Genomic DNA, 12,191 nt, shown 5'->3' on the forward strand with positions numbered 1-12,191 from the left:
GTGATCAAAACAGCCAAATATGACATCTTTATAATGCAAAGTAATACCAATGAAAATATTTGCGTTAACAAACGAGGCAATGTCCTTCCAGAGTTTGTATGTGAATTCACAAGACCAAAATAAATGTGAGATAGTTTCAGGGTGCAGATCACAAAAACCACATTCCACCTCAATGTCAACTTTAAACTTATGTAACAGCACTTTCGTGGGATAAAATCTATGTAGCAGTTTAAATGACACTCCCTTAGTTTTATGAGTTAAAATAAACTTTTGGGGTAGGGACCAGACTTTTTTTCAATCTATGTTTGGGCCAAACTTACTCCAGTAGAAAATTGCAGGGGGCGCTACAGGCTCATCAGCGAAACAAAGCCAGCTTTTTCCGACGTCACTTTCATGCGACTATCGCTGCTTTGTTTGTTCCGCACACGGCAGCAGAGCAGCAGCGTCGCACACACCCACTTTTTTTTTAACCTAAATACTTTCAGCCGTATACAAACAATCTGGCGAGTTGTCCATAGCTACAACCGCTCGGTCTCAACATGGCCAAGTCGAGTGATCTGAAGATCTTCCTGGAGTCCTCTCTGAATGAGATCTTTAAAGCCACAGTGAGCGACATCCTGGATTCAGTGGACCGGACTCTGTCTGAGTACCAGGGCACAATACAGAGGATCGAGTCCGAAAACGAGGGCCTGAAGCGGCTGCTGTTTGCACAGAAGAGCACCGAGTCTGCTACCAGAGGTATGTCTGTCTTCTTGATTAAAGGAGGCTGTACTGTGTGTTTGTCGCCACAGCGGAGAGAGTAGCTTCATGCAGCCGCTGACCTTTTGTTCGAGCATCCCCTGCATTGTCAGCAAATTGTGTCTTTGTGTGTGCGTGTGGATAACTTGCACATTTTATTACAGAACAAATCATGAAGCTATTTTTATGCAATGCCAGATATGCAAAAGGAAACAAGTGCTTCTGCAGAAAAGATTTGCTCAGAGCATACACTCTATACTGCACGCTTGTGGTCAAACTACAGAAAGACAAGCTTGCAGAGACTAAGCAGCTTATATTGATGCTATGAGAATATGACTTTTAGTGCAAGTGAAATGTGGCCGCAGGAGAAGTCAATACTTTTCTTGTTGTAATTTATTCTGTTAATGTCTTGCCTTTTATCAGGATCCTGAGTCTGTAACGCGGTTTTGATTTGATTGATTGTGTGTTTACCTAGACATAAATAAAAGGCAGCTATACACTCGAATTAGATGCAGAAAATGTAAACAAATCACGTTTCAGTGCATTTAAAGCAACAGGCCTGTGTAAACGTTATGAGGTAGGAAATATAGGTCTGGGGATCACTGTGTCCTGCATTACTAAATACACTATAGTGCATTGCTGTTTCAGTATTCTGCTCATACTAATAATGGTATCACAACACATATAATACCATAAACTGCATTGTACCTCAAGATTTATTCAGGCAATTTAGAGTCACCAATTAAGTGCATGTTTTTGGACTGTGGGTTGGTAGCCAGAGTACCCGTTGAGAACCCACGCTGACCGGTGCAAACTCCACACAGAAGTTTGCAGGCCTGAGTCGAACTGGGACCCCCTTGCTGTGAGGCAAGAGTGCTAACCACTACAACACCGTGTAGCCCACCTCAAGATTTAAATATGCAAAATGTCAGGATAGTTTTGCAGAATGCAGGAGGTAGTAAGGACAAAAACGGAGCTAAATGGATGGGGATACTGCAGTTAGATTTGTTATGTAACCAAAAAATTTGAAGTTGGTTAAGTTTGTCATTCAGTTCTTCCCCTAGTTCATTGTACTACTGTAAGCTTATCAAACATTTAAGCTGCAATGTAGGTATGTGTGACTCTAAATCAATATCTGCTTATTATTTTTGCATTGTTTTTTTGTTTTGTGTTTTACAGAAATCCACGAACAAGATGCCACTGAAATGTTTTCGATGTCAGAATGGAACGAGCATCCCATCAGCGCCACCCAGGGCACGTTCAAGATGTCCATATGCAGCAGCGACAAGAAGAGCTGCAGGAGGAAGCAGAAAGACAAGAAGAGGGGGAGCGTAACCTCCTCCTCCTTTTTACTGCAGACTGATAGTATGGTAGAAACACCATGTGTGAACATAGCAGGGCCAGATGTGTCCACCTCAAACGTGATATCTGTAAAAACTGAGCCTGGAATAGAAGAAAGCGGTGCTATTGACCTCTCCCGGCCTCCATCCCTTCTCAATCTGACTATGAGACCGATAAAAAATGAGAGCACGGATGTCAGTTTTGACAGTCATGATGCTTATGCGCCTCTACCGCCATCTACAGACGTCGAACAAGACTCCAAAGGCAGCGACAGTGAAGTTAAGGTCACCATTGTTTCTGACACTTACATGCAGGGTGGACAGCACATTAAGACGGAGGAAGAGGAGCAGAATGGGGTTTTGCAGTATGTTGAAAATGACAGTTTTAAGGAAGAGCAAGAACTGAACCCTGAATTAAAATATTACCCTGAATCTGAAATAAATCCTGAGGCAGAGAGCAGACAGGTTTTGGTGCCTGAAGTAGTGACCCACGAGCAAAATGCTGCTGCTCCTGCGGAGGAGTTTTTAGAGGTCCGTGACAACTTTTTGCGCTGTCCATCCTGTCCCAAAACATTTAGCCGAGCTGCCTCGCTCAACATCCACCTCAAAACACACAGCGCTGAGAAGGCCCACAGCTGCAGCTACTGCGGCAAACGCTTTGGTCGGGCCGATCTCCTAAAGTCCCACAAGCGTACCCACACAGGAGAAAGACCCTACAGCTGCAACCTCTGCACTAAAACATACGCGCATCCCAGCCAGCTCAGGATACACAAGCGTGTCCACACTGGAGAGAAGCCGTATTGCTGCTCGCACTGCGGGAAGCGCTTCAACGAGCACAACCAGCTCAAAGTCCACCTGCGGACTCACACCGGGGAGAGGCCTTACAGCTGCCAGGAGTGCGGAAAAACTTTCAGCAACGCAGGCAACCTGCGTATACACGAGAGGATCCACACCGGTGAGAAGCCATACTGCTGCGCTCAGTGTGGGAAAAGGTTCAACGGTTTGGGCGACTTAAAAACACACTACAGGATTCACACTGGAGAGAGGCCCTACAGCTGCGAGCTGTGCAAGAAGACCTTCAGCCAGGCGGGCCACCTCACCATCCACATGAGGATGCACACAGGAGAAAGGCCGTACAGCTGCAATGAGTGCGGCAAGAAGTTCACGGTGGCCAGCAGCCTCAAACTGCACCAGAGGACTCACACAGGAGAGAAGGAGTACAGCTGCTCGTACTGCAGCAAGAGCTTCAGCAGGTCGGGTCACCTGAAGAGACATGAACTGGTCCACACCAAAGAGAAGGTTTTCCTCTGCAGCCAGTGCGGAAAAACCTACACTGACCAGTCCTCGCTTAAAAAGCACCTGAAGATGCACGCCACCAAGGAGCAGAAGGCTCAGGGCGAGGGGAGCACGAGCGAGGCTGAATCAAACCGACCTTCAGCCTCGGAGACACTTTCAGACACTGATAGACATTAGAACCAAATTCTTAGAAGATGAGTAATATAAAAGTTGAGAATGAGTACTGTATGTGATTTCATGAAACAATCTTAAACTCAAGGTCAAATTACTAGCTTTTTCAGAAACACAAAACCTACATCAGCAGGGTATTACGGCTGTGCAGTATTTGGTGTATAATAAGCGTGTAAACGCTTTTTGCTGTTAGTCAAACTGGAATTCCTGGAACGTATTTCATTGTCACCATCACAACAGTGCAGCTCCGTGTGTCTCTTTGTCGACTAATGTGTCGTTTTGGTCTCAGTTAACTAAGATTTCTTTAGTCGGTTTTATACTTTCTTCATGCTAAGTGACTTATTTGCGAGAACCTTTAAGCACATTTCTGGTAAACATGTCACAACCCTACTTAAAGACTGGACAAAAAGTGGGAGACACACTAATATACTACAGAATACATCAAAACAAGCTGGTGGGAATATTCTATATGGTGCTGTGGTGGTGTAAAAACAAAAGAGCCGGAAACAAAAGCCACAAATGAAAGCTGGTGAGAGGAGGATTGCCCAGCAGAATGGCTGCTGCAGCTCTGGATTTATAGGCACAAGCACACAGGGCTCTGGTGTGTCCAATACTGTTGATTGCCCTCAATCAAGTCTGCAGCCCTGCAGAGAGAGAGAGGGCACAACAACAGTAGTTGGATGAGGAAATAAGCCAACAAGCAGAGTGGCTTCACAATCGCAAGATTTAAAGTGGTGCTTTTGCATTATTCTTTAAAGAAATAGTGTTAGTGGACTATGAATCTCTTTAGTCAGGGACCTTCCCCTGTGCTGTTTGAAAGCAGGGCTGCTGTGTGCTGTGGTTCCTGAAAAAGCTGCCACATTGATTCCTAAAAAGATGGGATGCCATGTAAAACAAATTAAACCAGAACGAATCAGATTAAGAGTGTATATTTACAATAATTTTGACAGTCTTCAATTGAATATATCATATCACAATGGATTAGTAAATGGTCGCTGTTTTTATGTTTAAGATGACATTCCAACTTTTTGCAGTTGTATTCAGTAGACCTTGAGTTTGGATTATTTTGTCTTAACTGCTGTTCCTGAGGTCAAGAGTGTACTTTGACGCTCAAAACTGTATGTGATGTTTGTGGTACAGTGCAATACACTGTTGTCTAATCTTTTCTGTGATTTAGTAGGTCCAAATATTTAGCAAAAACCTTACGATTAATTATTTTAATTTTAATTGATGAACGCTAATATTCTTCTTGTAGTCTTGTCTCTCACAGCAAAGTGTAAAGAGACAGACAATAGGACCCTAAAAGAACTGCTGTTCTTTGAAATATGCTGTATGTTACCAAAATGTTGGTAGTAGATTTTTGAAATACTTTAAAGGAAAAGTTAATGAAGACTGAGAGGGTGTGCTTATGATTTTAACCACCCTGCTGGACCAAGACACTGAAGGCCTTTCCCATTTCTTTATTTGTACCTCTCTGTTCTTCAGGCTGCCTGGAGCACAGTGCTGCATCTTAAATGACGTCCCAGGTCCTTGAATGCATCTCAAGGAGTGAGGAGACTTACTGAAGAAACTATAAATGAGGATACACCAATATATCCTATAAGGAAGTCTTTTTTTTGTGCACCTGTGAAATTCTTATTATTTTTTAAATAACTTGATAGAGACACATCAAGTTTAAAAAAATGTTTATACAACGGTCTAAAATTTCGACTGCGGGTTGTAATTTTAAAAAAAGAAATACTAAAGTTCAATAAATACAGTGGTTTTTACATTTTAACAGCTTTTTTGTTTGCACAATGTATTGTGTGACTATTTGCTTAAGAATTTGGATTCGCAAGTATAACTTTCATTGAAAATAACAAGAAAATGATTTAAACAGAACTATGAACAGAGACTCAAGTAACATATAACATAGACAATAGACTGTTTAATTTACTTAAAATGACGGCACCAGAGCAATGATGTCTCTTTTTTAAAATGCTAAATGCTGCCTCAACCATCTCGTGGGCGGGAAAATGTTACAAGAAGAGGAAGCGAGGAAAAAAATTGGTGATGTGCAAACTGGGAAATGGGAAAGGCCTCGTAACCCTGGTCCAGGTTTCTGTTCTGTGGTCTTGACCTTTGACCTTGAATATAACATTTCCCCACAGGGGTCAGTAAAAAAGTAATATAATTGTTTTAGAAATACAATAATAAGACACTGTTTCGCACATGTATACACTTTGTAGTAGCCAGAGTTTTAGAAATGTGTGCTGCACCAATGACTTAAGGTAAAGATCATTAATATATTGCTGTATATAAGCTTTAACTATACAGTCTGATCCATTTAACTGACACGAATGTATTTGTGTGATAATGTTACTGAAGATGATGCAGACATTCAGTATCCATTGACCGACTTTCAGTAGTAAATTAATAATTGTTTTGTAAGCCATGCTGATTACAAAGAATGTGGAGCTTCTAGAGGATTCTTTTTAGGTTGTTCTCTGTCCTGCTGACACACAGGAGTCAAATGTTCATGATGATAGGGCTACTGTTTGAGGTGGCAACTGGTTGATATACCTGCACAGCAATGTATATTAAACTGAGTGTTTGCTACAAGGACTTTATTGTGACTTACTTTTGTGTGATTTTTGTCTAAATTAAAGAGAAAAGTTAACCAAAATAGTTTTGGATGTGTTATTTACACATAAGTCTTTTTAAATGAAATACAGTCTGCAGGAGAAGACATATGTTTCCTAAAGTACAAATGCATTCTGTGAGGTTTTTTTTTTTTTACAGTTAGTGCAACAAGTAAAAGCAAACAGTATATATAAGTGCACACACACACACACACACACACACGAGCACAAATGTTCAGTTTCTTGTCACCAAGGTCACTAAATTTCTATCACATTTTCAGCACTGTTATTACCCTTAGATACTGTTCATTATAATAGCATAATGTTGACAGATGAGAATGCTCTGTGTGAAAGTTTAGTCCACAGCGTTATGAAACATGCTTTAAGTGGTAATGACATTTGTGGTGCTTATTGAAAAATGACTAACAATTTAAGTTTCCTGGTAGAATTTTCCACAGAAGACCCTGCCAGCTGTTACTATGGAGACTCTTATTGAGGCATTATTTGTGGTCAGACAAGTTGCTGATCTTTACAACCAATTAAGACAAGAAAAATTAGACTATCCTCAATTTTCAAAAGCTTGAACTTACTGTTTTGTGAATGGAGTCTGGTGGCTTAGAAGAGAGCACAGATAAAGGCTTCAGAAAAGGCTCTCTGACAGCAAGGTAAAGTGCTGAAAATATTATTAATAATAAATATAGTGTACACAAGTGAACTGTTTTTTTAACTTATAGATATCACCATGAAATGTCCCCAATTTGTTATTTACATGAAAATATTTTTTTTGCATCACAAGTTTTCTGAAATTTGATGTTAAGATATGCAAATGAGAACTAATTTAATATGTGTGCTAAGTTGCATATATTTCCAGGACACAAATCTTGGATGAGGCATATTTAAAAGTTATTAAACTTTAGTTGATATATTAGATTTTAGATATATTAGAAAAGTGTTTTACAGAAGGCAATTGGGATATCTCCTTTTATCATTTCATAAATCAAAAATACTGACAAAGCCCCTCAGTAAAAACCTTCATAATATAGTTATAAATAAAACTTTTAAGTTCGGTATATGCAAGTCTAGCTGAGATTGAGATTTATAGCCAAGAGCTTAAAAAAAACATTATATTGTGCAGGAGAGTGGGAGCTTTCTAATGATGCCTGTGATGACAGGTTTAGATTATTTTTTCGGTACTTCACATTGCAGTAGATACTAACTTTTAGTGAATTTAGGTGAAATCTACAGGCGCAAATGTATCAAACATAGTAAAATATACACCTAAATGTGTGATTTAGAGGTTTTCTTTCCACTATTCTGAAAGAAGGCATGTTATGGGAGAAGAAAGGGTCAAAACCTCGAAACTGACTCATGAAAAAAAAAATGTTTTTGCCTGTAGTGTCTCGCCTTAAACTGATATTGACTCTGAACTACCCCTTTAATTTTTGGAACCCTCCTTTGGGGACCCCGACCACAGGTTGGGAACCATTGCACAAAACATCCTTCAACATCAGATCAAACAAGACAACATGATACAGATGCATCTCAATAAATTAGAATATCATGGAAAAGTCCATTTCCAGTAGTTCAAGTCAAATAGCCCCAACCAAGTACTGAGTGCCTATAGATGGACATGCTTTTCAGAGGCCAACATTTCCATAATAAACATACTTTTTAAAATTGGTCTTTTGTAATATTAAAATTTGTTGAATTTTAGGTCTTCATTAAATGTAAGCCATAATCATTATAGTTAGAATAAATTAAATAAATTAAGACATGAAATGTTTCATTCTGTGTGTAATGGATCTATATAATGTGTTATTTACACTTTTTGAATTGAATGTCTGACATAAATAAACTTTTCTATGATATTCTTATTTATTGAGATGCATCTCTACAGAAACAACTTAAATGTATTTTGTGAAGAATAACACAATTATTATGCCTCAAATCATATAATGATTGACAGCATTGCTGCACAAGCTAGACATATTGAACTACTTACATTTTTACAATTTCTCTTGTCCTCTCCCCTCTGCTCTGTGTAAAGAGCCTGTAGTTCAGTCGAAGATTAATTTAATTCTTGTCACATGACTGTTGGTCCCAACCCAGTCTTATATTTCTGCACAATAGTTCCATAAGGCACAGCCCTACTGGAGAGCGCAGATTTTAATGTTTTTTTTTACAGGATTTGGTTAGTGCAAATGGTTTATTTTGGATAGAAGATAGAAGATTTTCCATATTAAACATACTTTTTAAAATTGGTCTTTTGTAATATTCAATTTTTTCGAGACACTGAATTTTAGGTCTTCATTAAATGTAAACCATAATCGTTATAATTAGAAGAAATTAAATAAATTAAGACATGAAATGTTTCATTCTGCCGGTTATGGATCCATATAACATGTTATTTCCACTTTTTTAATTGAATTACTGACATAAATAAACTTTCTATGATATTCTAATTTATTGAGATGCACCTGTATATTCTCCTACATTTCACAGCAACAGTACTTGAATATAAATCAGACATGTATCCCTATGGGATTTGGTTGGTGTCCCTGTGGCAGCAGTTGAGCTTTTCTTTGGACAGATAGAGCATCGGCTGGATGCTGCTGCTAAAGTCCATCAAGCCGAACGCCACATAGTGAATGTAGCAGCGAAACACGTCCGGAGAGAAGTAGTCCTGGAAGGGAAACAGTGCGACAGGTGGGAAGTAGTTGAACACTATGATGGCAAGGATGATGAGGACCATCTTGAAGGCTCTCTTCTTCACAGGATGCATCTCATCTCTGCCGGGCCCGGACTGCCTCAGCGCCCAGAGGATCACGATGTTGCAGAACACCATGAAGACGAACGATGCGAGGATCATCGCTGTGAAGACCTTCTCGAAGTTGACAATGTTGCCGACGCATTTGGCAGCAGCGTAGGCCAGAGTGATCAGCCAGACTATGATGGCCAGGACGGCTCGGTGATGGCGGTCCTTGAGCTCGGTGAAGGTGATGGGGTGCACCACGGCCATGTAGCGGTCCAGGCAGATGCAGGACAGGAAGAGAGGCGAGGAGTCTTTGATGCCGTAGAAGAAGCGAAGGACGTACCATGTGCTGCTATTGGTGAGGAAGACTATGTTGGCCAGCTCGAGTGGAGGGATGAGACAGAAGAGTACGTCCAAAATGGCCAGATGGAAGATGAAGATGTCCGAGGTGGAGGAGTCTCCTTTGTTCTTGCGGATGAGCCACAACACCATGAGGTTGGCCGGGATGCCCAGGAACATGTTGATGAACTGCAGGACCAGGTACCAAATGAGAACAGCAGGCATGGTTTTACAGTTCTCATACACCGTCTTCTCAGCCAAGGTGGAGTTGAGGTGTCTGTGAGAGACGAAGAGCAGGGAGGAGTTGATGTAGAAAACCTTCATGATGGCCGGACAGAGGACACCAGATCTGCAACAGAAAAGCACATTTCTGGATCAGTTGTTAGAGTTTATTCACAAAAAATGTCAAACATAATGGATTACTGAACAGGACCAGCGGGACCAGGAGCCCTAGGGCTCAGAGGGCCTTTAAGTCAATTATTACATTTCTAGTCACATAGTTAAAGGACTTAGTCTTTCATGTCAACAACCACATGGAAAAATGTTTTCTTTACTTTATTGTTCATTTTTAATGCCTGGTACAACTAAATGTGCATTTGTTTTGACAGATATAATGATAACAACAAAAATAGTTTAATTTAAGAACTGATATCTAGCCATTTTCCATGGATTTATTGATAATGATTTTGGTTATTTAACCATGGGAAATGTTATCATTATATTTGTCCAAAGAAATGTACATTTAGTTGTACACTGCATTGAAATTAACAAGAAATTGAAGAAAAGAAGTGGTCTATTCTTTTTTCCCATGACTATAAGTCGGACTGAAAAACTGAAGGAATAACCTAAACATTGACTTTAAAGATGTCAGAAGAAAAAAAACATTATAATAAATTCCAAAGGGGAATTAAAGTCTTTTATTCCAACCTTTACCCCATATTTTATGTCTACAGGAATAATGGGGATAACAATTTTTGAAATCGGTCCAGTATTGAGGGAGAGGGCTGCAGTTGCACCTGGGAAACAAACTATAATGTAATGAGATGTGGCAACTTTGCACAGTCAATGTACTTCCACTCAAAGTGCTTGAATGGATTTCAGAGTAACTGAAAGTTACAGTAGTACAGTGTGTTTAGAAGTCCAAAGCTGTTTAAGGTGCTTTAACATATTTTAGTAGTACCTGCTGCCTTAAGCTATTCATTAAAGAGCTAATCAACAGTTTATTGTACAAAGGCAATATACAATAGTGTATTAGTAACAGTACAGTATAAACAGCCTGTGGTGGTTATAAAAACAATGTCAGTTAGCTGTTAAATGAGGATCAGTAAAGATAACTGTCCTTTATCACACATGCAGATATGGTGGTGTGTGGCTATTGATGCAGTTGTTCATACCCAGATGTAAATTCAATTAATTGACCACCGCCCAGCTCCCACATTCGGGAACAATGATGCGTTCTAGAGAAATCTCAAGTTATATTACTCACCCAGAATTAAGATGAAATACTATGTAAAAGCACCAGTGGTTGGAAACCATCACATGACATGCACTGCTACTAAGGAGTTACTATTACTTTGGAACTTTTATGTGATTCATCAGCATTTGACTGGAATTGAATTGTGATTTGCTAAAAGAAGATAAGATAAGATAAGATTTTGGAATAATCTCACTCCTTTTTTAGGAAATATACTCCCTCTTATTGATATCTATAAAAATATACCTTCAGATTAAAAAGATAAAAATCAGAAATATTTTTTTATATTTTCTGTTCATAATGGCTTTCTTAAAAACCAGTAGGATTCTTTGGAGTTTTGGATGTGTTTACTGCTGATCAGACTTTACCTTTATAGAATTGAACCATTTTACCAGGCCGTTGCTGAATAAATGTTAACAAAAGAAAGAAGGGCTTAGTTTTAGGGTTGAGAAGATTTGGAAGAGTCACAACTTCAGTGCAAAAGTAGAAAACAAATCGCAGCTTGCATTATTCGCTTTACCTCTTTGGCTTTTGAGAGTTTGGATACAAAAATCCTAATAAATCTCAACTGTGTTCTTATCTCTGACAAACTACCACATAAATGGCTAGATTGAAGCAGCTGAGTAAATAAACAAGAGTAGAGATTTATACATTAAGGAAAAAAGAATACACAAAGTCTAAGCAATAAAAACCAAAATACCTGATAATTATAGTAAAAATGTATTCTAATAAGTGACTCTTTATATAATAATCATGTTTAATTTTGTTGCAAAGTATAGCAATGAAACTATCTTTTTTTGTTCAAATTTGATCTTGCTTCCAAACTTTTGGCTTGTAGTGTATAGAAATTATGAGTGGAGTCAATCACATATAAATATATATCTTTGTATGATAACTGAAGCATCTTACCTTGAATTGGTACTCAATCTTGTAATGAACTTATCTCATCTGCCCTCAGCTGTCTCTGTCACACTGTGACTCTGCGGACTCCTCAACCCATATCCTCTTTAAACTGTCATGCAAAATCACACACTGATGTGACAGTTCGTTGAATGTGGCTTATGAAAAGGGCTTGTACAATTGTTTGCATGTTCCACCATGTCAACAGGCGACTCATTTTACTATCTCTGTCTCTAAGGGTGACATGTAAATGTGCAGCATATAGAGAGGGCCTCCCCTCCTATAGAACATATTGGCTAATAAAGTCTGTAGAATATTGACACAGCTACACAGAAGAAGATGTTTAAATTTAAGGTCAGGAAAAATGACACTCACCTGTTCAACAGGACACTGCAGCACCTTAAAGTGACTGGCGTCCCCTTTCTCCACCCAATCCTTGTGTGACTCCTGCGTACATCTGTCCCAGTGTGAGCAAATACGAAGCCCCCACATTAAAATGAATGGAAAACACCTTTTGGAAAATGACCCAACACTTCAGGGATCCTGATCATCCAATCACA

The 12,191-nt window shown here is 39.3% G+C and overlaps 2 protein-coding genes across 2 annotated transcripts; one reads left to right on the forward strand and one right to left on the reverse strand.

Moving 5' to 3' along the window:
* The first annotated feature begins 409 nt into the window (after nucleotides 1–409).
* LOC131992844 (zinc finger protein 436) lies at nucleotides 410–4,980 on the forward strand. Its single transcript, XM_059358543.1, has 2 exons — nucleotides 410–738; nucleotides 1,918–4,980. The coding sequence occupies exons 1-2, from the start codon at nucleotides 540–542 to the stop codon at nucleotides 3,549–3,551; spliced, it is 1,833 nt and encodes a 610-aa protein (XP_059214526.1). The 5' UTR covers nucleotides 410–539; the 3' UTR covers nucleotides 3,552–4,980.
* Nucleotides 4,981–8,702: 3,722 nt separating this feature from the next.
* On the reverse strand, nucleotides 8,703–9,581 carry LOC131992923 (proteinase-activated receptor 3). Its single transcript, XM_059358636.1, has one exon. It carries the CDS (start codon nucleotides 9,579–9,581, stop codon nucleotides 8,703–8,705), a length of 879 nt encoding a protein of 292 aa, XP_059214619.1.
* Between the last annotated feature and the right edge of the window lie 2,610 nt (nucleotides 9,582–12,191).

The sequence above is a fragment of the Centropristis striata genome, chromosome 19 (assembly GCF_030273125.1).
Source record: "Centropristis striata isolate RG_2023a ecotype Rhode Island chromosome 19, C.striata_1.0, whole genome shotgun sequence".
In the NCBI taxonomy this organism is placed as follows: Eukaryota; Metazoa; Chordata; class Actinopteri; order Perciformes; family Serranidae; genus Centropristis; species Centropristis striata.

What these genes read in the sequence shown, in the direction of transcription:
- LOC131992923 (XM_059358636.1), bottom strand. Translation starts at nt 9,581, where the DNA reads ATGAAGGTTTTCTACATCAACTCCTCCCTGCTCTTCGTCTCTCACAGA.
- LOC131992844 (XM_059358543.1), top strand. Translation starts at nt 540, where the DNA reads ATGGCCAAGTCGAGTGATCTGAAGATCTTCCTGGAGTCCTCTCTGAAT. An exon ending in CACCGAGTCTGCTACCAGAG is followed by an intron (nt 739 to 1,917) that starts GTATGTCTGTCT and finishes TGTGTTTTACAG; the next exon opens with AAATCCACGAACAAGATGCC.